We start from the raw sequence: 26251 nt of genomic DNA on the forward strand, positions 1-26251 counted from the left end.
ACCAGACAGTAAAAGGATGAATATGGAATGTTACATCCCACAAATACAGAGTAAAAAGGCAGTCTCCTATTGCAGAGAGGCCAAAACTAAGGGAACCAGTCCTTACAATTACAATTGGAAGCAGATGGAATATAAAGCAACAGAGCCAACATGTAATTTACATGATGATTAACCTAAAATTGCAGATTATGTAACATGAAGGAGCTGAGAATGCTGTAATAAGCCAAGCATGGAAGCATGATCCTTGTACATAATATATATAACACTTGTATGTTAGTATTCGATATACTTTACACTTACACCATTTTGTTACTTTGTGTATTAATACAATTATTGTGAAAAATAGTGCAAAAATGTAGACATGAAAATACTTTAAAATGTTCAATAATTCCGTTACTTCGCTTCATAACAAAGTCAGATTGGAGAAGAGTAAAGCTATGTTTCTTGTCAGAGACGGTACAGATGAGCTGCCAGGGAAGGGCTGATACCAAATAATACCGCAGGGATCAGTTCAGGATATTAGGATGCAGCTTGAATTTGAAAGGGAATTCAGTTCCCATTGTGTCTTGTACTTTTTATTGTCTGACATCCCTCTTTTTTCTGTTCTGTCAGTTTGAAGTTCTGGATATTACATTTGTTACGGCATCTGTTAAACTATGTGCAAGTAAAAAGTTCCTGAAAATCAACACCCATAAAGAAAAAGGTTGAACAGGTTTTGGCGGAGTAGAGCGCAGATCCCTTTCTCTGTATATACATATCCCTTCCTCCATCCCCTCCCTTTCTTTTTTTCTCACTTCTCTCAGAATTTGGATTCAGATTTTCCAGAGCTGTTGGAAGTAAAATACATCAGACAATAGAGAGGGGGATGGGATGGTGACCGAGGTGTATTAACTATTACTGCATACTATACATAAACTTTTTGTGCTGCTTTACAGATTCTGGAACTCAGAAAACGGCACCATTCCGAGGAGAGCTTGGCTTAGACTGCCCACAGGGCTACAAAAGACTCAACAGCACTCACTGCCAGGGTAAATATCTAATAAACTGTGCCGCAAGTAAGAGGTAATAGTCTATATGCCGTGGAATAATACTAGTGTGCTGGAATTGGTTCCCCTTATCATTTCTCACACTGATCAGTTTGATACACATTGGACCTGATATTTAAATGATTAGAAGAAATACATGTTAGAAAATATGGCTCTCAAAATGTTCACTAATTATCAAAATATCGTTCCCCCATTATACCACCATATCAAAAATTCTGAAATTTCAGTTTCTTTCTCTAATAAGGAGTACAGTTTATGACAGATATATATATATATACACTACCGTTCAAAAGTTTGGGGTCACATTGACATGTCCTTATTTTTGAAGGAAAAGCACTGTACTTTTCAATGAAGATAACTTTAAACTAGTCCTAACTTTAAACAAATGCACTCTATACATTGCTAATGTGGTAAATGACTATTCTAGCGGCAAATGTCTGGTTTTTTGTGCAATATCTACAAAGGTGTATAGAGGCCCATTTCCAGCAGCTATCACTCCAGTGTTCTAATGGTACAATGTGTTTGCTCATTGGCTCAGAAGGCTAATTGATGATTAGAAAACCCTTGTGCAATCATGTTCACACATCTGAAAACAGTCTAGCTCGTTACAGAAGCTACAAAACTGACCTTCCTGTGAGCAGATTGAGTTTCTGGAGCATCACATTTGTGGGGTCAATTAAACGCTCAAAATGGCCAGAAAAAGAGAACTTTCATCTGAAACTCGACAGTCTATTCTTGTTCTTAGAAATGAAGGCTATTCCATGCGAGAAATTGCTAAGAAATTGAAGATTTCCTACAACGGTGTGTACTACTCCCTTCAGAGGACAGCACAAACAGGCTCTAACCAGAGTAGAAAAAGAAGTGGGAGGCCGCGTTGCACAACTAAGCAAGAAGATAAGCACATTAGAGTCTCTAGTTTGAGAAACAGACGCCTCACAGGTACCCAACTGGCATCTTCATTAAATAGTACCCGCAAAACACCAGTGTCAACATCTACAGTGAAGAGGCGGCTGCGGGATTTTGGGCTTCAGGGCTGAGTGGCAAAGAAAAAGCCATATCTGAGACTGGCCAATAAAAGAAAAAGATTAAGATGGGCAAAAGAACACAGACATTGGACAGAGGAAGACTGGAAAAAAGTGTTGTGGACGGATGAATCCAAGTTTGAGGTGTTTGGATCACAAAGAAGAACGTTTGTGAGACGCAGAACAAATGAAAAGATGCTGGAAGAATGCCTGACGCCATCTGTTAAGCATGGTGGAGGTAATGTGATGGTCTGGGGTTGCTTTGGTGCTGGTAAGGTGGGAGATTTGTACAGGGTAAAAGGGATTCTGAATAAGGAAGGCTATCACTCCATTTTGCAACGCCATGCCATACCCAGTGGACAGCGCTTGATTGGAACCAATTTCATCCTACAACAGGACAATGACCCTAAACACACCTCCAAATTGTGCAAGAACTATTTACAGCAGAAGCAGGCAGCTGGTATTCTATCGGTAATGGAGTGGCCAGCGCAGTCACCAGATCTGAACCCCATTGAGCTGTTGTGGGAGCAGCTTGACCGTATGGTACGCCAGAAGTGCCCATCCAACCAATCCAACTTGTGGGAGATGCTTCTAGAAGCGTGGGGTGCAATTTCTCAAGCTTACCTCAACAATTTAACAGCTAGAATGTCAAAGGTGTGCAATGCTGTAATTGCTGCAAAAGGAGGATTCTTTGACGAAAGCAAAGTTTGATGTAAAAACAATGTTATTTCAAATACAAATCATTATTTCTAACCTTGTCAATGTCTTGACTCTATTTTCTATTCATTTCACAACGCATGGTGGTGAATAAGTGTTACTTTTCATGGAAAACACAAAATTGTTTGGGTGACCCCAAACTTTTGAACGGTAGTGTATATATATATATATATATATATATATATATATATATATATATATATAAATTTTATCCTAGTTGTATGTATGTTAGTTTTCTTTTCTGGTACAAGTGATAGACTAGAGCTGCCATATAAACTTTCTTTATTGCCATTATATTAGCAATGTTGACATTAAAACAAATAAGCCACATAAATACCACTATTGATATGCCGGTATTCTGTAATCATTGATGTGAAGATATGTCCTTGCAAAATTGTTTATACACAGCACAAAAAGGGAACACTTAACACAAACAAAGATGATCAAACCGCTTCTCGGTATTATTGTATCTTGATGCCACAAGGAAGTCCTGGTGGAGTCAAGATTGACAGGGGATTGACACCCCCTGAACATGATTGGCTGCACAGCTCAGGTCCTGCAGGCCAGTAACCTAACGCTGCAGCTGAAAGTCGTTTAAATGCAGCTATGGGTCTTCAGGGCCGCTGCTGCAGATGAGGATTGCGGCAGCTGAAACCCCCTTTCTCCGGCGGCGGAGCATAAAGTCGCACCCTGCTCTGTGTTGAAGCGCAGAGCGGGTTTGCAGGCGAGGATTGCCCCAGTGTAAAACCCCTTCCCCGGCGGCGGACCAGAAGGCTGCACCCCGCTCTGTCTTAAAGTGCAGAACGGGGTCGCTATTAGTGAGGACACAGTGCCCTGAAGCGGCCCCCCCTCCCACCTCCCACATATCTGTAACATTCCGGTGGACAGCAGGGAGGACACAGCGGCGGCCCTCCCGTAAGTAAAACACGCCGTCCACACACACAGAAGCACAACTGCAGGGAGCCGCCAGCGGCACGCTACACTCCCAAACATGCGTCCCTCCGCACACTGCATGAGGAGAGCAGGGAGGCTACAGCGGTGGCCGACTGTGAGTTACAGGCTGCGGGTGCATAGAGCAGCAGCAGGAGGACACCTGGGAGCATATTAACAATTTCTGTAACAGCTCTGCCCTAACAACCAATCAGGTTGAATCAACCAACCCAAACAACCAATCATATTAAATCAGCCAACCCAAACAACCAATCAGGTTGCTGGAATTGTGAATCAGAACCAATCAGGTTGCTGGAATTGCTGAATACGGCTGAGCTGTTACAGAAATTGATAATATGCCACCTGAGAGGTGAGTTAGAGGCTGCGGACTCATACAGCTCCAGGAGGACGACAGCTGAGAGGCCACAGCTGCAGGCCGAGGGACAGGCGTTTCGCTGGGGAGTCAGCTGCTCAGTCACATACCACATACTACGCCTCACATTTGAGCCATTTAGCACCTTCCAAGACCTTCTGCTATTGACCCTATCGGGAGCGAGGGGTGTGACAGGGGCTTTTCTCTGTCAAACCCCTAGCTTCCGGCGGCGTCAAGATACAATAATACCCCGCTTCTCTTACTACCTGATACACACTGTGCATAGCATGCATTGGAAGTCTAGGGGCTCCCACACATCTATGGGCGGCGCTGCTGTGCTTTAGGCATGCGCTGGAATGAGTGACGCGTTGCTAAGCAACACAGCATACACTGCTAAGCTGCACCATACACTGCCCAACCAAGAGCAGTAGAGAGACCGAGAACTGAGGGAGAGAGCAATAGGAAGACAGAGAGAGACAGCGATAGAGACAGAGAGCAATAGAGAGACAGAGTAAGCAAATGATAGAGACAGAGAGAGAGACAGAAAGAGAGAGAGCAATAGAGAGACAAAGTCAGAGCGATAGAGACAGAGAGCAATAGAGATAACTTCAAGTAACACGAACACTTAGCAGCACTCACAAGAGTCCAAATATGGGGAGGCTTTTTGCACGCCTGTTATGGACCGGATCCAAGTTCCAAATTTCATAAAGTAGAAACACAGTCATGGCAGCAGATTCTGGTGCAAATTCATTCATCCATCTAGCTATCTCTTTATTCCTCGTATCACATAAAACAAGCGACGTTTCGACCCACTGCATGAGTCTCTGTTAAGCTTGGGTTGAAACGTTGCTTGTTTTACGTGATACAAGGAATAAAGAGACAGCTGGATGGATGAAAGAATTTGCACCAGAATCTGCTGCCGTGTTTGTGTTTCTACTAAAGAGAGCAATAGAGAGACAGTGAGAGAAAGAGCGATAGAAAGAGAGATGATAGAGAGCAATAGAGAGACAGAGTGAGAGAGCGATAGAGAGAGAGACAGTGAGAGAAATAGCAATAGTGAAACAACAATAGAGAGACAGACAGGGGGAGAGAGAGCAATAGAGAGACAGAGAGAGCGATAGAGAGAGACAGAGAGAGAAAGGGATAGACAGAAAGAGAGAGTGAGACAGACAGAGAGAGGGAGCAATAGAGAAACAGAGAGCTAGTCAGACAGACAGAGAGAGGGAGCAATAAAGAAACAGAGAGAGAGCAATAGAGAGACAGACAGAAAGAGAGCAATAGAGAAACAGACAGAAAGAGAGTGATAGAGAAACAGACAGAGGGAGAGTGATAGAGAGAGAGAGCAATAGAGACAGACAAAAGAGAGAATGATAGAGAGACAGAGAGAAACAGACAGATAGAGAAACACAGAGAGAGAGCGTAGAGACACAGAGAGCATAGAGAGACAGAGAGAGTGATAGAGGGACAAATAGAGAGAAAGTAAGAAAGACAGAGAGAAACAGACAGAGAGCGATAGACAGACAGAATAAGAGCAATAGACAGACAGAACAGGAGCAAGAGGCAGACAGAATGAGAGCAATAGAAAGACAGAGACAGTAATAGACTGAGAGAGCAATAGAGAGACCCAGAGAAAGCGATAGAGAGACAGAGAGAGTGATTGAGAGAGCAATAGAGACAGAAAGAGAGAGCAAGAGACAGAGAGAGACAGAAAATGAATAAAAAAGACAGACAGAGAGATAATAAATATCTGCTCCAAATACAAAGCGACACTCTAAATAATCATCTAACCAAGCAGATTTAGGCCTCATGTCCACGGGGAAAATCGGGCCCGCTATGGATTCTCCATGGAGAATCTGCAGCGGGTCCCACCTGCCCCGCGGACATGAGCGCTGAAAATAGGAATTTAAAAGAATTAACTCACCCGCAGTGGGCCGGGAAGGTCTTCTCTTCCTCACGGCCGGATCTTCTTTTTCGGCCGGCGGATGAACTCGTCACGCCGGCGGCGTGCCGCGCGCATGCGCCGGGCACATCCGCCGAGCCGAAGCAAGAAAGATCCGGCCGTGAGGAAGAGAAGACCTTCCCGGTCCGCTGCGGGTGAGTTAATTCTTTTAAATTCCTATTTTAGGTCTCCCGCGGATCCGGACGGCTTCCATAGGCTTCAATAGAAGCCTGCGGGAGCCGTCCCCGCGGGAGACCCGCACGAAAATGGAGCATGGTCCAGATTTTTTCATGCTCCATTTTTAAAAAAATCCCTTTTATTGACCATCCGCGGGTATTTATCTACCCGCGGGTGGTCAATGCATCCCTATGGGATGCGGATCCGCGTGCGGGAGAAGAGTTAGAATCCGCTGCTGATTTTAATTCTTCTTTTGCCCGTGGACATGAGGCCTTAGAAGTTCAAAACCACCACTTTTTAAACATTTTATGTTAAACATCTGGTCAATCTAGTTAGACTAATTAGCCATTTCAATTGGTGCGCCTTTGTTTGCCATGCACAAATAAACATGCCCTGCGGGTGGAAAAAGTACAGTAAAATACACAGATATGTGCGCAAAAAAAAAAGCATTTTTCATCCCGCAAATACACATGCGCTCATGTGAAAGGGGCCTAAGACTGGTCTGACTGCTCATGTGGGCAGCAGTGGCCAATCAAAGCAGGTGTAGGGTCTTAGACTAATGATACATACGTCAGGCAGCCATCTTTGTTAGTCCAGGCCTAGACGGTCAATTTAAACATCTTAGTATAAGGGCTCCTTCATACGAGCATATGAAAAAAAGGAGTTGAGGACAAACCTATTGAAATCAATGGGTTTTATTATCAGTATTGCAAATTTTGCATGCGCAAATGGTATGTCCATATGATGCTGCTCTAACCCCAAGTCATTTAAAGGGCCAGTCCAGTGTAATTGCTAGCCCCCCAGAAAAAATATATCTCCGCTAGTATTACCTTCTTTTCAGGCAGGGCATGTGATCTCATTGTAACCATCTGGGAATTACTTGCTTTCGTGCTTTTTATGTTTATTCAGTTGAATAGGAATGCTGTCTACTTATGTGGTAAAGCCTGCCCGTATATTGCTGATGATGGCACCAGGGACAGGGGTGTAGGGATGTATGGCCTCTGGCTTCAGAATGCAGGATCTGAGGTTCAGTCTGTGCATCACTGTCCTCTTTGAGCGCTGCAGTTGCTGTGCACTGTCCTTCCCGGTGCACCCGATGCATGCGCCATGTGTTATGATGCAATTTCTTGTTAGTCACATGGAGCATGGTGGATATGTATTTAAACTGTTGTGAGAAAGATGTGAAGCATGTGGTGGGGATATATGTGTTAATGTTCATGGATAGGTTATTATTCTCCTTATACCGCTGGGTATGGTTTTGGGATGGACTTTGTGGTTGTTGCTTATTATGAGCGGTGGGCAGGGTTGGATCACTGAGCTTATTATGTAGCACTAGCTATTGAGATTGATTTACAATTGTGATCTGTCTCCTGTCTTCTTCCTCACAGCAATTATGTATAATATGTAATGCACATTAAGGCCCAATGTCCACGAGCGGATTTGATTTGCGGAATCCGTGCATCAGATCCGCAAATCAAGCCGCCCATAGGTAAGCATTGGGCGTCCACACTTCATTTAACACCTGATTTGTTTTTATTTGATTTGCGGATGCCACGCAAAGGTTAAAATCAATCCTGATGAAGGTTAAAATCAATTAGGGAGGCGGGGAAAAGGCTGGGAGCTGGACCTGCGGATTTTTTCCATGCGGATGATCCACAGTGGATCCACGATCTCTCACGAGCAATAAAAAAAAATCAATTTAATGATGACTCGCAGTTAGGGATGAGCGAGTATATTCGCTAAGGCACTACTCGCTCGAATAATGTGCCTTAGCCGAGTATCTCCGTGCTCGTCCCTAAAGATTCGGGGGCCGCCGCAGCTGACAGGTGAGTTGCGGCGGGGAGCGGGGCAGAGCGGGCGGGAGAGAGGGAGACAGAGATCTCCCCTCCATTCCTCCCTGCTCTCCCCCGCAGCTCCCCGCCCCGCGGCGGCACCCAAATCTTTCGGGACGAGCGGGGAGATACTCGGCTAAGGCACATTACTCGAGCGAGTAGTGCCTTAGCGAGTATACTCGCTCACCCCTACTCGCAGTCCATCCGCTGCAGAAATCCGCATGAAAAATCTGCACATGACATGGGCATGAGGCCTATGTCCAAAGATTACCTTATGTATGTATTTTGAACATGCTTTTCTGCAGACTTCTTTCTCCATATTGTTGTGTCTTTTTGTGTTTTTTTAATAATATTATCTAAATAAAATGTATAAATATTTGATGGATTCATGCTCTGGTTCTTTCTTCAGCTTGACATGTTTCAGAGTAGCTCCTAACTAGTGATATTGTGGGAGGACAGTAGACACTTTTGACAGTCTGCCCATTTAGCCTATGATCTCATATTTTTTGTATTTATACATAGCAGACGTCCAGACAATCAGGTGAAGGGTGCAGTGATGGAAAAAAATGCCTCTTTAAACTTCAGGGTTATAAATCTTTCCCGTTAGGAAGAAAAACAGATTGTGAATCAATTTGAACTGTTTTGGTGCAAATGTAAGTGACAAGAGGAGCCCTGGAGAGGCAACAGCAAGTCAACCCCAAAAGGGGATAGTTTTGCAGTTGTTGGCCACAGACAATTACTCTTCTTATCTTTCCTGACTGATTGTTCTCTACTTTTGTTAGTGTCCTTGTCACGAGGCAGTACCTGCTGGAGCATAATCAGGTTGAATAGGGAGTTCTGTTCCTCCAGACCGTGCCATGGCAAGGTTTGCAGTGTCTCCGAGCACCGTCTCAAGAGCATGGAGCAGATGCCAGGACATTTGCCGTTATATGATCAGAGTTGCACAGGGCCATAGAAGGGCAATAACTCAGCATCAGGGCATATATCTGCTCCTTTGTGCAAGAAGGCAAGGGAGAAACACTGCCAGACCCCTACAAAATTATATTCCGCAGGCTACTGGTCTGCATATTTCTGGCCAAACTGCCAGAAATGGACTCCTTGACGGTGGCATGAGGGTCTAATGTACTGTAGAGGGACCTGTGATTTCAGCCCAGCACCTTGCATTTGCCAGTGGACACCAGAATTAGTAGGTCAACCATTGGCTCCCCATTTTCTTCACAGATGAGAGCAGGTTTGTAGGGGATAACTTGCTGATCAGTGGTGGTCTGACCACTGGAAACCCCACCAATCCAGAGACTGCAGACCTGGCGCATCCCAAAGTGCTGGCATGTGTATTATGCACATGTAACAGACATGAAAGAATGCAGAAATTATGGAGATCATCAAGATTCGTTGTGTGATTTAAGTGTTCTCATAATTTTTGGAGTATTTCACTGTGGATGATTCAGTATTAGAGTCTGTTCACATCTGCACTGCTGAATTTCATTGTTTAACTTTGCCATAGGAGCCAGAGAACAAAACTCATGAAAGTGCTGGGTCATTACAGACAGAGGAAGCCCCACAGACCACATATATGGCTATAAGGGGGTCTGTCCACATTGTGTCACACCACCCAATATTTTACCAGCCAAACTAGTGGAGTATGTTGCATAATTCTGTCTTTGATTTTGGACTGGCACTGTGTCAGGGAAAGGGTTTAGTGCAGCAAAAAGAGTTAAAGGGATATTTCTAGCACAGCAAGTTATCATAGGGAATAACTTGCTGATCGGTGGAGGTCTGACCACTGGAAGCACCACCCACCCAGAGACTGCATACCTGGCGCATCCCAAAGTGTTGGCATGCATGCCTTCACTCCATTCCACTTTAATGGGACCGCTGTACATATACGAGCAATTGAACTGTGGTGGAAATACCCCTTTAAAGAAGTTCATGTTGTAAAAAAATATATATATATATTTTAAGTTTATTGGAATTATTTTTTTCTAAAGTTGTAGTCTAAATTTACTCTAGTATCTTTTATACTACAGTTTATTCTACATTTACTGTAGAACACTTTCATACTACAATTTCCCCCTACTATACAGAATTAGAATAGAACAGTGTCAGTTACGCATGTCCTTGTTCTTTTATTACTGAAGTCTGTTCAGAAAAAAAAAACTTTTTTAGTTTTATATATAGTACATCTATATAATGCTAATGATAGATGAGGTGAAAAACATTGATTATGTTGTGAAAATGTACTTGTCAATGGGTGGAATATATTAGGCTGGAAGTAAGCAGTTGAAATCAAGAAAAATTGGCAAATTATAAGGAGGTCAGTGAGTTTGACAAGCAAAAAATTGTGATGGTTAGATAGCAGTGTCAGATCATTTTAAAAAACAGCAGGTCTTTTCGGGGTTTTCCACGTATGGAGTGGTTAGAATCTATAGCACCAAAAGGAAGGCAGCCAATGTGGGTACATAAGGTTCAGTGATGCAGTAGAGGAGCATACCCATTGACTTCTACGGGGACTTTTAGTGCGCAAATCCGCAGGAAAATAGAGCATTCTCCGGTTTTGTTTAGTTTTTTTGTGATACCAGAATGCACAGGGAAAATACGTGCATTGAATTAAATGGGTTCTATTCTCTGAATATTGCGTGCACAAATTTTGCTTGCACAAATATACTCATGTGAATCTGGCCTAAGACACTACGTGCTGATCTCACTGGCCAGTGCTGCTCATGTGGACAGCACTAATTACTCAAAGCAGTATGTAGTGTCTTATTAAGGCAATTTTAGATTAAATGATTATTGCGAAAGTGAACGATAAGCGTTCAGTGTAAACGCAGACAACAACTGAATGATGAACGATAATCATTCACTTTTTGCTTGTCATTTATTTTATTCTGGCTCATTCACTTATCATTCCGTTTAAACTGTGCTCAGTCAGACCCTCTCATTCACTTGTACAGCAAATGTGAACAACGGAACTATTCGGAATGATTTTTCATTTGAACGAGCCAACAATGTATCTGCATGTATAGACAAAGTGTACAAACTAACGATGACACCATTCACTCGCTCGCTTGTTCAAACAATTATTTGGCTTGTCTAAATGGGACTAGTGATGCATACTGATACACAGTGTGCATCAGGCAGCCAGAGAAGCTGGTGTGGCCATCTTTGTTTCCCCAGGTCCAGAGAGTCAATTTAATGTTGGCTATGACAGAGAGGCACTCCGCATAAAACAGTGAGTGAGTATGAAAGATACATTACCTGGCTCCGTGACATCTACCCTAACGGCACAATAACTTGGTTTATGCTGCTGTTAAGAGGTGACAGGTTCCCTTTAAGAAAGACTATCTTTTATGTGGAGACCAGAGAGCGTTCAAGAAGTTGAATACTAAGTGGGCTAAGAGTAACACAGTCGCCTAACATTTTTAACTGCATAGTGACCTACAGCCTAAATGAAGATTGTGTTTTCAAAGAGCATCGCAAGTAAATCTGCAGAGTGATATTGTAGCTTGCAAATCGGGGAGAGGATCCTCTTCTTGCAGAGCCAAAAACTTGGACAAGTTGTACAAGGCCAGAACACCAAAACACAAGGGCCCCATTACAGAGAAGCTACAGACATGCTTTGGGAGAGAAGGATGTAGTCTAACTATGAGGTCCAGACTCTCGGGAATTTATCATGTCTATCAGCTGTAATGGATGTTTGCTTCTCATTAATCTTGTACCAATTCAGGTGTTGTTTTACCTCGGAAACGTCTAACAATGCTTTCTATGACGCAATGTTATAAAAGAGGGAGCGCTCACTGTTCAAATGACCATAGATGATATTGCATTAGAGGAAGATGCAATAATAATTGAAAATGTAGATCGTGAAGTCCAGGAGGTGGGTACCCAATTCATGCAGATAAGGAAATGCTGCAGAGCGACTTGAGATGACCCCCAAACATATAAATGATGAGGAAGATGTATATAAAAGAAAAGAAAAAAAGAATTCTCAGCGCTCAAGAAAAGGGTGCCAGTTAATACAATTATGAGAAATGGAAATGATTATTGAACTTACTTCACGGAGGCGTCCGTGCACAGACGCCTCCGATCCCAGCAGGCATAGAGCAAAATTCTGCAGTCTAGGCAATCAGTTCCACGTGTTTATTGGAAGTATAGGTAGACGCGTTTCGGCCAGTTAAAACATCAGGCCTTCATCAAGTACAAGTTAAAAAGTGACAGACATACAATATATATAACAATAAAATTGGATGATTACCTTCCCATGTGGTGCGTCGGGGTGATAGCCCGTCCTACCGGCAGTGACATGAAGGCGCCGCAAGATGACGTAGCGGTATCTCTTCATGCCCTGTTCTAAAATGGCTGACGCTCACTCGGCAGCGTGGTGACGTAGCTAGTATGGTAAGGATATGGAATCATGAAGAAATTTAGGGAAGGGCGTGATGACGTAATCACGTTATACACGTGATCACGTTCATTAGCATAGCTGCGTAATGACGCAGCTGTGCAATGCAGTATCAATAAAGGTATTGAAATGAACGTAGTGACGTAATCACGTTGATCACGTGATCACGCTCATCTGCATAGCGGCGTAATGACGCCATGCAGATGGTTGCTACAAGTACACAAACACGTTCATCCGCATGGCGACGTGATGACGTGATTGTGCACTGCTAATTCAATAAAGATAGGGGGATGAGCGCAACGGCGTAATCACGTGGTCACGCTACTCTGCATACCGGCGTGATGACGCCATGCAGGTGGTCACTATAAGAAGAACGTATTATATTAGGTACATTAATCTTGTACCAATTCAGGTGTTGTTTTACCTCAGAAACGTCTAACAATGCTTTCTATGACGCTTGAGCAATGAATTGTTGTCAGCAAAGACAATAAGGAGATCAATCGCTGAGAGTATGGAATGATATAGGCAATTCGCTTATTCAAGAGAGCTTCCCTTGGGTTTATGTATGTTACAAGCTGCTACAGAAGACTTGAGTGAATAAACTCTAATCCAGAACCGTTTTACATGAGAGCAGGACCACCAAATATGAAGCATATTCCCAGGGACAACCATGGAGACAGTTTGAGGGGTAACTAGGCATCCCAACGGTTATTCTAATAGGAACCAAGTACCAGCAAAGTAGAACTTTGAAAGAGGTCTCTAGCATTAAAATATTGTGGGCACACTTATTAGTCAATTCCCATATCTGGGACCAAGCCTCATCGGTAAGGGTTGAGCCTAGTTCTGTCTCCCACCTGGTTACAAATGATAATTGATTACGGTATGAACCGTGAACCACACTGGAATAGATGCGAGAGATGAGGACCCTGGCATGTGGATATTTAAGACAGTATGTATAAAAAGGGAGTTAAAGTCAGAGGAGAATTAGTATTTTTAAGTAAAGGAGATACAAAATGCTTTTGTTGTAAGTAGTGAAATATCACAGAGGAGGACAGATTACATTTCCATTGAAGTGTGACAGTTTTCTAAAGAGTATGCAGAGTTGAAGTATTTGTACCACTGATTGCTGCAAAGTGACTATAATATTGAAACAACAGCGGAGTAAAGTTATTATTCATTTTTCAGATCCAAGCTCCATCTCCTATCTATATCTGCACATGGGGGTCCTGAACATCAAAATAAATTAATGTCCCTAATCAGGCCTCCTTATAAATACAAAGCTCAAAATAAATACGGATTCCTAAACTAATAGACCCCAAGCTACATCCCTTGAATAGACCCCCAACCACGTCCTAAAGTACTTCATATTCTAGACTAGCACTCTTAAATACGGATATCAAGAGGTGCTATTTGAGTTGGGGACACATGTAAAAAGAAAATTGCTGTATTAAATGCTATTATGTTTCCATAATTACTGCAATATTTGTATACATTCAGTTATCTGTGAAAGAATCATGTGACAGTATCTGCTCTTCCAACAGATATAAATGAGTGCAGCATGCAAGGAGTGTGCCAAAATGGAGAATGTCTGAATACGCAAGGAAGCTTTAGATGTGCATGCAAACATGGATACGTCTTCATCTCTTCTCAGATGCGCTGTACACGTGAGTCTGCTTCCGTCTGTGCTGGAATATTACCAATTGTAGAGTATGCATACTGGGAATAAGGAACATCTTTTCCTGAGGTCATACTTTTTTATAGCATTGTACAAAGGACATATGAAAAATTATATAATAAAATATATACACACTCAAATAAATTTCATCCCCTAGAAGGAGTTATCGTTCTGCTGTGAAACTTGGCATGCAGTTACATCTCAGGCAGATATGCAAATGATTAGAGTTGTGGTGTGATTAGATGAACGGCCTTGCCACCTGAGGCTCTAAAAATAGTTCCACCCTTGGCCCATAAAAAAGGCTCTTAGAGGCCACTTGTGTGTAGCAGACTTCTTTTTCCGCTTGTATAGAGCTTGTTGACCACTAAACATGCTCTATGATGCAATTAAAGAGATTTCGTCCAATTAACAGAGTTTGAGAGGGGTGCATTATTGGAATGCAAGAAGCGGGGTGGTCATATTGATAGTTGAAGCATTCTGATCAGACTGTTAGGAGGTGATGGGACCAGTGGAAGCGTGAGAGACCAGTAGAGAGGATCATCTGATCGTCCGACAAGCATAAGCTGCTCCAACTGTTTCATACTCCACCAACCAGAGCCAGTTGGTGCCATCGTTACAGGTCCCCTATATCTATCTGAACCATTTCCAGGTGCTTGGCTGAAGGGCCATTACTTGCACTGCCTTTGACACCCACCCATCATTGTCTCTTTGCATTGGTGTCATGAAGAAGTAAAGTGGACTGCTATGGAGTAGAACTGGGTTGTCTTCAGCCAAGAATTCTGGTTTAGTTTGGACACTGACAATGGCTGTGTCCATGTCTGGAGACTTGGGGCTGAGCACCTCAATCCTGCCTTTGCTGTGGAGTGGCACACTGCTCCCAGTGCTGGTGTGATGGTCTGGGGGCCTATAGCATATGATAGTTAGACATTCCTAGTAGTGGTACGAGGAACAATGCCAGCTCAGCAATATGTTCAGGACATCCTGCAACCACATGTGTTCCTCTCATGGCAGGGCTTTCAAGAGACATTTTCCAGCAGGATAATGCTTGCCTGCAAGCAACAAAGATGTCACAGGAATTCCCCCACAACATTGCCACACTTCTGTGGCTGCTCTGTTGCCAGGTTTATCGCAAATAAAACGTGTGGGACCATCTAGGATGGCAACTTTGACTGCCCACAAGTTTGCACGATCTAGATGCTCAGTTATAGCAAATGTGGAGTGTTATCCCGCAGGATACTTTAAAGAACCTGTATGCCTCTCTGCCCACCTGTATCAAGTCTTGTATCCAAGCTAGGTGCAGTACAACAGGGTACTAGAGCCTCCATGCCCACCAGTATCACATCTTGTATCCAAGCTAAGGGCAGTACAACAGGGTACTAGAGCCTCCATGCCCACCTGTATCACATCTTCTATCCAAGCTGTAGGCGGTACAACAGGGTAAAAGAGCTTCCATGCGCACCTGTATCACATCTTGTATCCAAGCTAGAGGTGGTACAACAGGGTACTAGAGCCTCCATGCCCGCCCATATCACATCTTGTATCCAAGCTAGGGGCAGTACAACAGGGTACTGGAGCCTCCATGCCCACCTGTATCACATCTTCCATCCAAGCTAGAGGCGGTACAACAAGGTACAAGAGTTTCCATGCGCACCTGTATCACATCTTGTATCCAAGCTAGAGGTAGTACAACAGGGTACTAGAGCCTCCATGCCCGCCCATATCACATCTTGTATCCAAGCTAGGGGCAGTACAACAGGGTACTGGAGCCTCCATGCCCACCTGTATCACATCTTCCATCCAAGCTAGAGGCGGTACAACAAGGTACAAGAGTTTCCATGCGCACCTGTATCACATCTTGTATCCAAGCTAGAGGTAGTACAACAGGGTACTAGAGCCTCCATGCCCGCCCATATCACATCTTGTATCCAAGCTAGGGGCAGTACAACAGGGTACTGGAGCCTCCATGCCCACCTGTATCACATCTTCCATCCAAGCTAGAGGCGGTACAACAAGGTACAAGAGCTTCCATGCGCACCTGTATCACATCTTGTATCCAAGCTAGAGGTGGTATAACAGGGTAATAGAGTCTCCATGCCCGCCCATATCACATCTTGTATCGAAGCTAGAGTCGGTACAACAGAGTACTAGAGCCTCTATGCCCGCCCATATCACATCTTGTATCAAAGCTAGAGTCAGTACAACAGAGAACTAGAGCCTCCATGCCCACCTGTATCACATCTTGTATCCAAGTTAGAGGTGGTACAACAGCGTACTAGAGCCTCCATGCCTACATGTATCACATCTTGTATTCAAGTTAGAGGTGGTACAACAAGGTACCACTGGGGACAATAGATCAAGAGAAGGATTTGGGTATTCTGTAAGCTAAACAGCAGTACTCAATGTCAAGTAGCAGCTGCAAAAGCAAATACGATAGAAATAGATATTTAAAAAAGGCTTTAGATGTGATCTTGTTAACAAGTATAAATATATGTGTGGTCAATATAGACAACTGACACATATTCACTGAGGCAGAGGAATCAGTTATTTACTAAATAACTTCACTGGTCTGATCCCTTAGGGCTCATGCCCACAAGCGACGCGGCATACGCCCATGGATTTACAACACAGGAGTACCGCGATTAAAAACAAAAAAGTGCCTGCGAGTGATCACGGATTTCCACGGTCTCCATTAATGTTATATTAATGGAGACCTCCCGTGGCGTGAATCCGCGGAAAATAGAACCTGCCACGATTTTTTTCGGCTGTAGAATTCCGCATTGGCAGGCATAAAGCTATTAGGTTCAATGGAACCTAATAGCTGCTGAATTAATGCACATTTTTCTGCAATGGGAAGCACATAGCGATTCCGTCCGTGGGCACTAACCCTTCGAGGAAAAAAATATAAAAAATAACTTTTATTGATTTATTATAAAATAGGATTACCGGGCCAGTGCAAAAACAAGAATCAAATGAAAACACACCACCCAGAGAGTGGTTTGCAGCCCCACCAAAACGACATCCTCAACAGTATGGTATTCCCATAATACAATTGTAACCAAACAATTCTTATTGTGTATGTATAAAGTGGGATCATATGGTGATTTTATGAGGTGTTTGCGAGCACGCTGTGATATGCACAACCACTCTCTGCCTATATTTATTTAGGGACTAGTCCTTATTATTAGGATTCTCAAAATTAGGTCTACATTCATATGATATCCAAGTGCATGAAAATTGATACACCTGAGATAGTCCTAATAAAATTCCCGTAAAGGACATCACACTATCCGGGCTATAAGTCATTTGGTAGTCTAGTTAAGTGTGACTTTGGTTGTGGGTTTTCATCTGATTCTTGTTTTTCCACTGGCCCGGGAATCCTATTTTTTAATAAATTAATAAAAGTAATTTTTCCTCTAAGGGATCAGACCAGTGAAGACAGCTGATACGTGATTTATTTAAAACAAGAACTGTACAAATGACAAGAGGGGCATTCATTACATGGGGGAATCAATACATAAAAAGGGGTCCCTACTCTTATTGTGTAAGGAGCCTCATGTGGCGCAGAGTGTTAGGAAAGCAGAAATGCAGCCTAAGCTCTAGCTCACGACCTAAAGGTTGCGGGTTCAATTCCTGCTTGGTCCAGGTAGCCGGCTCAAGGTCAACTTAGCCTTCTATCCTTCCAAGATCAGTAAAACTTTTTTACCCAGATTACCCAGCTTTACCCAGATAAAAGATGACTGGAGAAGGCAATGGCAAACAACCCCGCAAAAACAGTTTGCCGAGAAAATGTCACGATGTGACATAAATACCATGTAAAATCCTGAGACTGACCTTCAATGACTAATAAGAGAGGCCTATTCTAGAACTGTATGGAAACCCCGATCTCAGCTGCAATACAAGTGTTTGCATCTCATGTTGGTAGGACATGATAGAAATAGTGATTTCATACTAACAATTATTTTATCTTACAGAGGAGAAGTCTGATGTGAAAAGTTTGTGCTACAGGCTTATAGACCAGGAAGGACAATGTGAGCACCCCATCTCTAATTGGATGACTCAACAGTTATGCTGCTGTAGTGTTGGGAAGGCTTGGGGTCCTCAATGTGAAGCATGTCCTGCTGAAGGAACAGGTAGGCGTGGACGAAAACATTCCAGATTTTTTTTTCAATAATTAAAAGTGACTTCTAGGTATCGAAGTTACATGCTAACGCCTCATAATTATTTTCCTTCCAGCATCTTTTGCAGAGATATGCCCAGCTGGGAAAGGTTATCACATCTTCAGTACTCGGCATACTTTTAAAATTCAGGGTCAAAGTGAAATCACTCTGCATTTGCAGCCAGATTTAGGAGATCAACAGGCTATTATTCCTCCAAGAATTCCAGATGTGGGTTTACCTCCAAATATCCCAGAATTGCCTCCACCTCAAAGGATACCAGAACTTGATTCTAATGAAGAACGTGAGTCCTTTTCTAATTTAAGTACTTGAATATTCAGAATAATTAAAACATTTAAATGACAGTGACATGCACCTTGTTGAAGTGAATACCAAGGTCTGTCGCCACACTTCTAATATTCTACATTCTGGATTTATCCCATTTTAGGAAGTGTATTATAAAATTAGGCAGGAACCAAGGTAGAGCTCCTAAAAGATGCGTCCTATCTCAGACAAGTCATGTTCCCCATGAAATATACATACATGAATCCTGTACCTACTTATTTTGTTGTTGCTTAGTGAGAGGGTATAGACTATACATTTAGGCCTCTTTCACATGGGCTGCAAAATCTTGCTACAAAACGCATGTATGTGAATCCCATCTCTTTCACGAGAGATGTTTTGTAGCCTGAAAGAACCCATTGGAAACCATGAGCTTAACATACGTGTGTTTTGTAGCAATGGTTTGGTAGTGAGATATTGTAGCCTGTGTGAAACAGGCCTTAAGCAACGATATACAAGAGTTAAGGGTGGTTCTCATCTGCGCTGGGACCTCCGGTTGGAGATTCCATCACCGGCACAAATACGGAAGAAAAAGCTCGGTACAATGTTGGGCAGCAGAGTGGAAACCGAACGGACCCCATTATAATCGATAGGATCCATTCAGCGCTTTTCAGTTCTGTCGTAAGACGGAGCCTATAAGCCTTTCCTGCTCCCCGAACGGAGCAGGGAACCGGAAGCCCCGACACAGATGTGAAGCCACCCTAAATCATTCATTTGTATGCACAGCACCTTGCCAGCATGTAGTGATACAGAAAAGTATATCTAAATATTTCTCTTTCATGTTTTAGGTGAAGTTACTGAATCTATGGTAAGTATTTTTTTTCACTTTTCATTGTTAGTGGTGATGAGTATTAATAATAATAATCTATATTTGTATAGCGCCAACATATTCTGCAGCGCTTACATAGACAGGGGGGATACAGAAAGACAAAAGTACAAAAAATTACAGAACCACGGTTACAATCGTAATCAGTTGGTGGAAACAATAGGGGTGAGGGTCCTGCTCCAACGAACTTACATACTACAAGTAATGGGGTGATACAGAAGGTAAAGGGGCTGGAGATGTGCGCGTTATGGCGAGGTGGAGAGTGAGGGATTCTATACACATAGACAATGGTCAGATATTTGGCCGTGTGACGGCAGAATCGGTATGACTGCAGGGGCAGTTTATGACAAGTTAATTGAACAACAAAGCCTCTGTCTCTGTGATGTCGGAGCTACTGCTTCTACAGGACATACTAGTCAAACTAGTTACATAGTAAAGTAAAAAAAAAGCATAAATCCATCTAGTTTAACCTATTATCCTGTAGTATTGATCGCTAGGAAGGCAAACAAAGCTTGTGAGGTTTAGAAGTTGCCAGTTGTTTCATTTTAAAGGAAAGAAAGTTGTTCTTTACTCCAAGTATGGCAATCTGAGCAAATAAGTTGATCAATTCCATCTGGAGTCATCTAATACAGATACCCTGAAATATTATGATTTTATACAAAGTCATTTATTCATTAAATGAATTAACAATCAGTATATTCAAGGAGACTGTTCCATAGTCTCACTACTTTTCCTCCAGTGGAGGGATCTTTATCATGTACATCTATGCCACTTTTATTGTACCTATGATTTAATTTGCCTTGGTGGCAGCTGCCTGGCACTGATTGTTGAAGTTAATTTTGCCTTTTCCAGGTATACCCACATTCATTTATATGTCCATATTGCTTCATACCTTTTCACTAGCAATATCTTCCTTTATGTCTGTGTATAAGAATTTTCCAGCAAGTGTAAATACGTTAAAAGTGGTACCATAATTTTCTTAAATATACCTAAAAGAAGCGGGACAGAGCTAAAAACTAGTATATATTACCTCTTGAGATTAGTATTATATGTCTTGAATTATTATTTACACTTTTCTGTTCAAATTCCAGCTTCCAGTATTCAGCACAAACGCAGAAGAAACTATATCTTTGCCATCTCTTCTTCCACCAAAGCCTGGTAATAAAATGGTCTACTTACAGAATATTTCATGTTATTTGTTCAAAGTTTCTGCTATTATATATATGTGCCAAAATACACTGCGAAACCACAACTTAGCATATTTACCAATACAATAGTGCCAGTTTTCTTGAACAATTGCAAGAAATTGAAAAGAATGGCATTCAGACTGAGCACTATTAGGAACATTTGCAAACTTCTTAACTGCAGAATTCTGGAGTAGAAAAGTCACACATTTTTGCACAAGTTCTGCGTGCACAATCATTTTAGACTTTTGTTCTTTTAGCACTGGCCCTGCCACTTTCATAAAAAAGTTGGCGGGGCTTTCAGGGGAGTGTGGCCACCCCAGACTGACAGATTTATGTACTATATAGCTCCTATGTGGCGTAGATTTCTGTGTTGGCGTGTGGAGGAGCCAAGATGCACCTCCTCATATATTAATTGCATCTTGCGCTGGCAGAAATTATACTAAGACCGGCATTCAAAATGCCGATCTTAGTAAATTTTCCCCTATGTGTGTTAAAAAAGATTCGTGTATTTACAGTCATATGCAGTGCTGTGCCACTACACGCTGCTTTACAAATGAATTGTAGTTTTGCAGTCTTAGTACTGGTAAATATGCCCAAATGTGCTAACATTACATGCCATACTATAATTTTACAACTATTTTCTGAAGGGCTTTCCCCAATGAAATATAATAAATATATATATATATATATATATATATATATATATATATATTATGTGAGCTAGTGTTACCTTGGTAACTTACTCCTTATTCTGAAACTCCTGGCCTCTTCAATTCTGACCGACTCACTTTTGCTTGGGATTGTGTGCTCAGTTTCTACTCTGTTTCTAAGTCTGTTTGATGCTATTACATGGACCCTGCCTAGAAGAGGGACACAGATACTCCTAGCACAGTTACGGATGATGATCACACAGCTCCTGTCACACAGTTCTAACAGAAGAGATCACAGCTCATCCTCCTGACTGTATACTTACGGTCTGTAGCTTGTTTAGGTGAACATAGAAGGTAATGCTAATTAAACTGTCCATCCAGCAGGCAGAAATGATATAGCTTCAGCTAATGCTGTGCTGATGCATCATGGGGTTGATGTGAAAGTAAACAACCCCCCAAAAATCACACCATTGTGCCTGATAAGTATCAGACAGGGGGCTACACTGCATATAAGTTGCAGTTATACACAAAAGAGACCCCCGGTATGTGACGGACAATTAGGTGAGGGGATCTGGAATGGAGAACTGTGTTTTCACTGGAGTAGCCCTTTATGAACTGCTTTGTGGGCTACTTTGAATAAGGCTTCTGAACTTTCTTTTGATTGGATCTGATCCATTTTCAACACAAAACATGGTTCCACAAAGACCGTTTATAAGACTATGTGAATTAAATCTTTAACTATGGTCACACTACCCTTTTTGTTCATTTTTCTTCATTGTGACAGATTAGCATCCTGAGAAGTAGCCACAACGGGTTCATAACAGATAGAGGCAGTAACACAGCATTTAAAGTTCAAAGCCAGGACTTGCCTGTGTTTTCTGTGTAACCAGACAAAGTAGCAGTCTTTTGCATTTTACTCAAAAAACAGAAAAATAAATCCGTCTCATACCAACAGCTGCATCTCATACAGGCAGTGATCTTCACTACACTGTTACGCCCAAGCAGGCTATAAAAACAATGACCTACATGGACAGAACTTAAATAAGGGGTGGAGGAAAGGGGAGTAAGGGACGTACATACACGCTGGACATCAACAACAGCATAAACCACAATGTGCATACAAACAACAGGCAACAGCTGCCAAAATAATTACCAATGTACCACAACCCAGACAGATGAAAATATCTAATAAGTTAGTACATATGAGGTATTGATTAATATTTTTGCCAATACATAAGCTCACAAGCCCACAGCAAGGATCCTTGTTGTCTTGTGAGTCCCTACTCTAAAAAGATATCTAAAAACCAAAACGGGAGTCCTGCCTACAAGCAGGAAGATCGTCCATATAGGGACGGCCCCACACTGGAATTTAGGGGCCTGGCTCCCCCTAGATTGTAATAGGTGGGAACACCAGACAAGGGAAATACAACATACACGCTGAACAGGACAGTTCACATCTAATGTCAGAACACCTACAACAGGCACTGAACACGTCACTGTTCACACCAACAAACAGACAAGGGAATTCCACCCAGAATCTCATGCATGCAAGCAACACCAAAGCAGAACATACATAACTCCAAGCACCAGGATTCTGAGAGCAAATGAGATAAATGACAAATGGACAAAAGACCAGCACCTTCCAGTATTAGGGGCTGATATTTATATGCAGCAGGCTGATGGCGATTAGCTAGCAGGAGAACTCCACACCAGCAGCCAGCCAAATCAACCACATCTGCAGCAGTGTGCTCCTGGAAACCCATAGTACTACAGGTCCCAGGAGCACAACGTGACATACAACAAGGCCAATCTAGATGACTCTGGTCACACAGTGACATCATCCTACCCAGTCTACTACTCACTAGATCTCCATAGGCAGAACAGCTGGGAATTCCCTCCAAGAGACAGACTTCTTCACTCAGATCTCACACAGGTCATCGAGCAACTGACTCCTGTATACCCTTCTTTAAGGCCTCCTTCACACAAGTGTGCCATAATCAAGCTCACCAGAAGAGGATGCGATTGCACTCCAAATGGAGCCCGTTCCCGTCCTCTGACGAGTGGATTCACACTACTTACTGCTCTATATCCAGCTTCCGGCCCTATTCACATCAGCATGGGAGACAGCCGCACCATGTTTAAACAGGCATGGCACTCTAATAAATAGGTGGGCCAGCCTACTAAGTGGGCAGGCCAGCCTACTTAGTCCCCTGTGTTATCTATTAACGCCGCAAAACTGCACTGTGAATAGCACAATTTTGTTCGGGACAAGTGTGCCTTTGTGCGCACCATTGACACCTATGAAGCGTGTGTGTGAGTGTGCAAATGCAGCCCAAAATAGAGCATGTTGCCTGTTTTCGCCGGTGGCAAAAATTTGCACAGAAAATCGGACAATGTGATTGCACCCATCGAAACCTATGGGTTATAATGGTTACATTTCCCATGGCCGAATTTTTGCAGGTAAATTTATGCGCAAAAGTGTTTGTGCAAAGGGGGCTTAAGAAATTGCATACTTGGAGCTCACACAGCAAAAGACTTGACTTGTGCTGATGGAACGGGACAGATGTATCACAGTACATGGTGGATGAGATTTCATAAAATCTCATCCACACAATGTTGAGAAAATGTGCACTATAAAGTGACCAGCAGTGCAGATTGTACATCTCTAGCATGTAAATTTATGCTGAAGATTTTCACAGCATATGTTCTGTGTGGATGTACCCTAGTGCGTTTTGTCGCACTAATTTTTGTGCGCATAACTGATGCGTTTAGAATTAATCGCATGACCGAAGCGGGTGTCAAGGCGAAAAATCTGAAAATATATACATAGTGCGCATTAAAATGCGCATGAATCTTTGAGCGGCCGGAACTTTTTCGTCGTGCTCCATGACGGGAGTACAGTGCGGCGTGGTCAAAAAATAAAAATCGCAGGCATCTTCAAAACATATGTTTTGTCCGCAACATTGAAACGCAGAACGCAGATAGCCGCATTCTGTGAATCGTTGTGACCTATAATTTTTCCTGCATGCATTTGTGCGCATGTAAAATTCGCACATGTGACCGCTCCTATTGAAAAGCATTGGTTCTATATAGATGCGGATCGCAAATGCAACTGACAGACGCGCGTACAAACGCCCGTGTGACTACGCCCTTAGGGAAAGGCGTAATTACACGACCAATATTCTCTCGCAAGTTTTGTGCATTGCGAGATATACAAAATTTGCACATTATTAGAATCCATTATTTGCAATGGGTGTATGTACATAGGCAATTTTTCTCTTGCAGCGATGCTGTGAGATAGGAGAATCGCAGCATGTGCTGTTTTTTGTATGATATCGTTCACCGCACTCACATGTGATTTTCATGTGTGAATTTTTATTTTTTCTATTGAAACAGCATGTGATTTTCACACGTGTAAAAATTGTAAGTGCAGTGATGCAATGCATTTTTATCGCAGGTTTTCAAGCGTGATATCGCTCGCCTATGTGAATACACCCTCATTTTGATACCAAGAACACGTGCTATTGGCTGCTATCATATATAGTGCATAGATTCATAGAATTTAATATCAGTTGCAGCAAATTTTGTTACATTTTTAGGGATGGAAGTAAAACTTCTATTTTCGATAACTCCTGAGCCACAGAATGTTACTGGAGTGATGTTATTTTTAGGCCTCAGAAAAGGTATTTGTCGCTAGTCAGTGAGTTGTTGCCGTTATGTTTTCTGGGTCAGTTTATTTCTATAAGGGTGGCTACTAAGGATGAGTGAGTATACTCGCTAAGGCACTACTCGTCCGAGTAATGTGCCTTGGACGAGTATCTCCCTGCTCGTCCTTAAAGATTCGGGGGCCGCCGCGGAGCGGGGAGCTGCGGGGGAGAGCAGGGAGGAACGGAGGGGAGATCTCTCTCTCCCTCTCTCCCGCCCGCTCTCCCCTGCTCCCCGCCGCGACTCACCTGTCAGCCGCAGCGGTTCCCGAATCTTTATGGACGAGCAGGGACATACTCGTCCAAGGCACATTTCTCGGACGAGTAATGCTTTAGCGAGTATACTCGCTCATCCTTAGTGGCTACACATGAGCTTATGCGCAAAAAAATCTCGCAACGTCTTTAAACATCAATGAGGCTGATTTTCGCATGCATTTGCTCATGGTACTGTCCTTTTTGCGCACACAGGGCCAGTTCACATGAGCTCAACGTACCCTTTCCATGGATAACAAGGCTATTTAGCCTAATAAGGTCCAGATGTGTTCTCTTCCCCTGCATTTTGCGCAGTGTTTCACGCACCCCCTTGTCTATTTGCGTACCTCCTATAGACTTCTATGGGGGCCTTTGCAGTGCAATACACAGAAAGATAGAGCAGGTCCTATTTTTTTCTGCTTGTGTGACATATGCCCACAAAACACACTCATGAGAATAAATTAATTTAGATTAATGGGTTCTATTCTCCGTGTTTTGCACGCGTGTACTTGACACGCACAAAAACATGTGCAAGTATGGTTGTGTGAAGAAGCCCTAATGCTCAGTCTCCAATATGGCTTGGTACGTTGTTAGATAAATCATTTAGGATGCTTAATGCCATGAGAATTGTTGTTTACACAAAGTACAAGTAACCGATATTTAAGATGATATGTAATCATTATGTGCTGTTACAACATGCCCAAGTTTTGAAACAGCAAACTTTGCATATTAACTCGCAGCTTAACATGTTGAATTGATCAAAATAACCAATCTAATAAATAGGTGCATTTGATGGTAAAGGGAGCATTGGCTGGGCACATGACCAGTATAGTCTCGTATTATATCTAATGGTACTATATAGTGTTTACAATGGGTTGACGTAAAGCCCAACTATTAACAACAATTACTTCTCACATAATACTCCCATAAATTGCCTACATAAACTTCCAAACATTACAGCCTTATAGTGCACATATAATTGTCCCATATAGTGCCCATATGTAAAAAAATACTAGCAGTTTAATA

At 42.6% G+C, this 26251-nt stretch overlaps 1 protein-coding gene across 2 annotated transcripts in view; it reads left to right on the forward strand.

Annotated features, from left to right (window-relative positions):
• Positions 1 to 26251, forward strand: part of LTBP3 (latent transforming growth factor beta binding protein 3) — a 161881-nt gene that overhangs the window by 58427 nt on the left and 77203 nt on the right. For both annotated transcript variants that reach the window (XM_066582582.1, XM_066582581.1), the window contains exons 5-10: positions 936 to 1028; positions 13977 to 14099; positions 18082 to 18240; positions 18344 to 18568; positions 19395 to 19414; positions 20524 to 20590. In XM_066582582.1, the coding sequence (XP_066438679.1) occupies positions 936 to 1028; positions 13977 to 14099; positions 18082 to 18240; positions 18344 to 18568; positions 19395 to 19414; positions 20524 to 20590 (687 nt within the window). The remainder of the gene's footprint in view (positions 1 to 935; positions 1029 to 13976; positions 14100 to 18081; positions 18241 to 18343; positions 18569 to 19394; positions 19415 to 20523; positions 20591 to 26251) is intronic.

Source organism: Eleutherodactylus coqui, chromosome 11, assembly GCF_035609145.1.
Source record: "Eleutherodactylus coqui strain aEleCoq1 chromosome 11, aEleCoq1.hap1, whole genome shotgun sequence".
Classification (NCBI taxonomy): domain Eukaryota; kingdom Metazoa; phylum Chordata; class Amphibia; order Anura; family Eleutherodactylidae; genus Eleutherodactylus; species Eleutherodactylus coqui.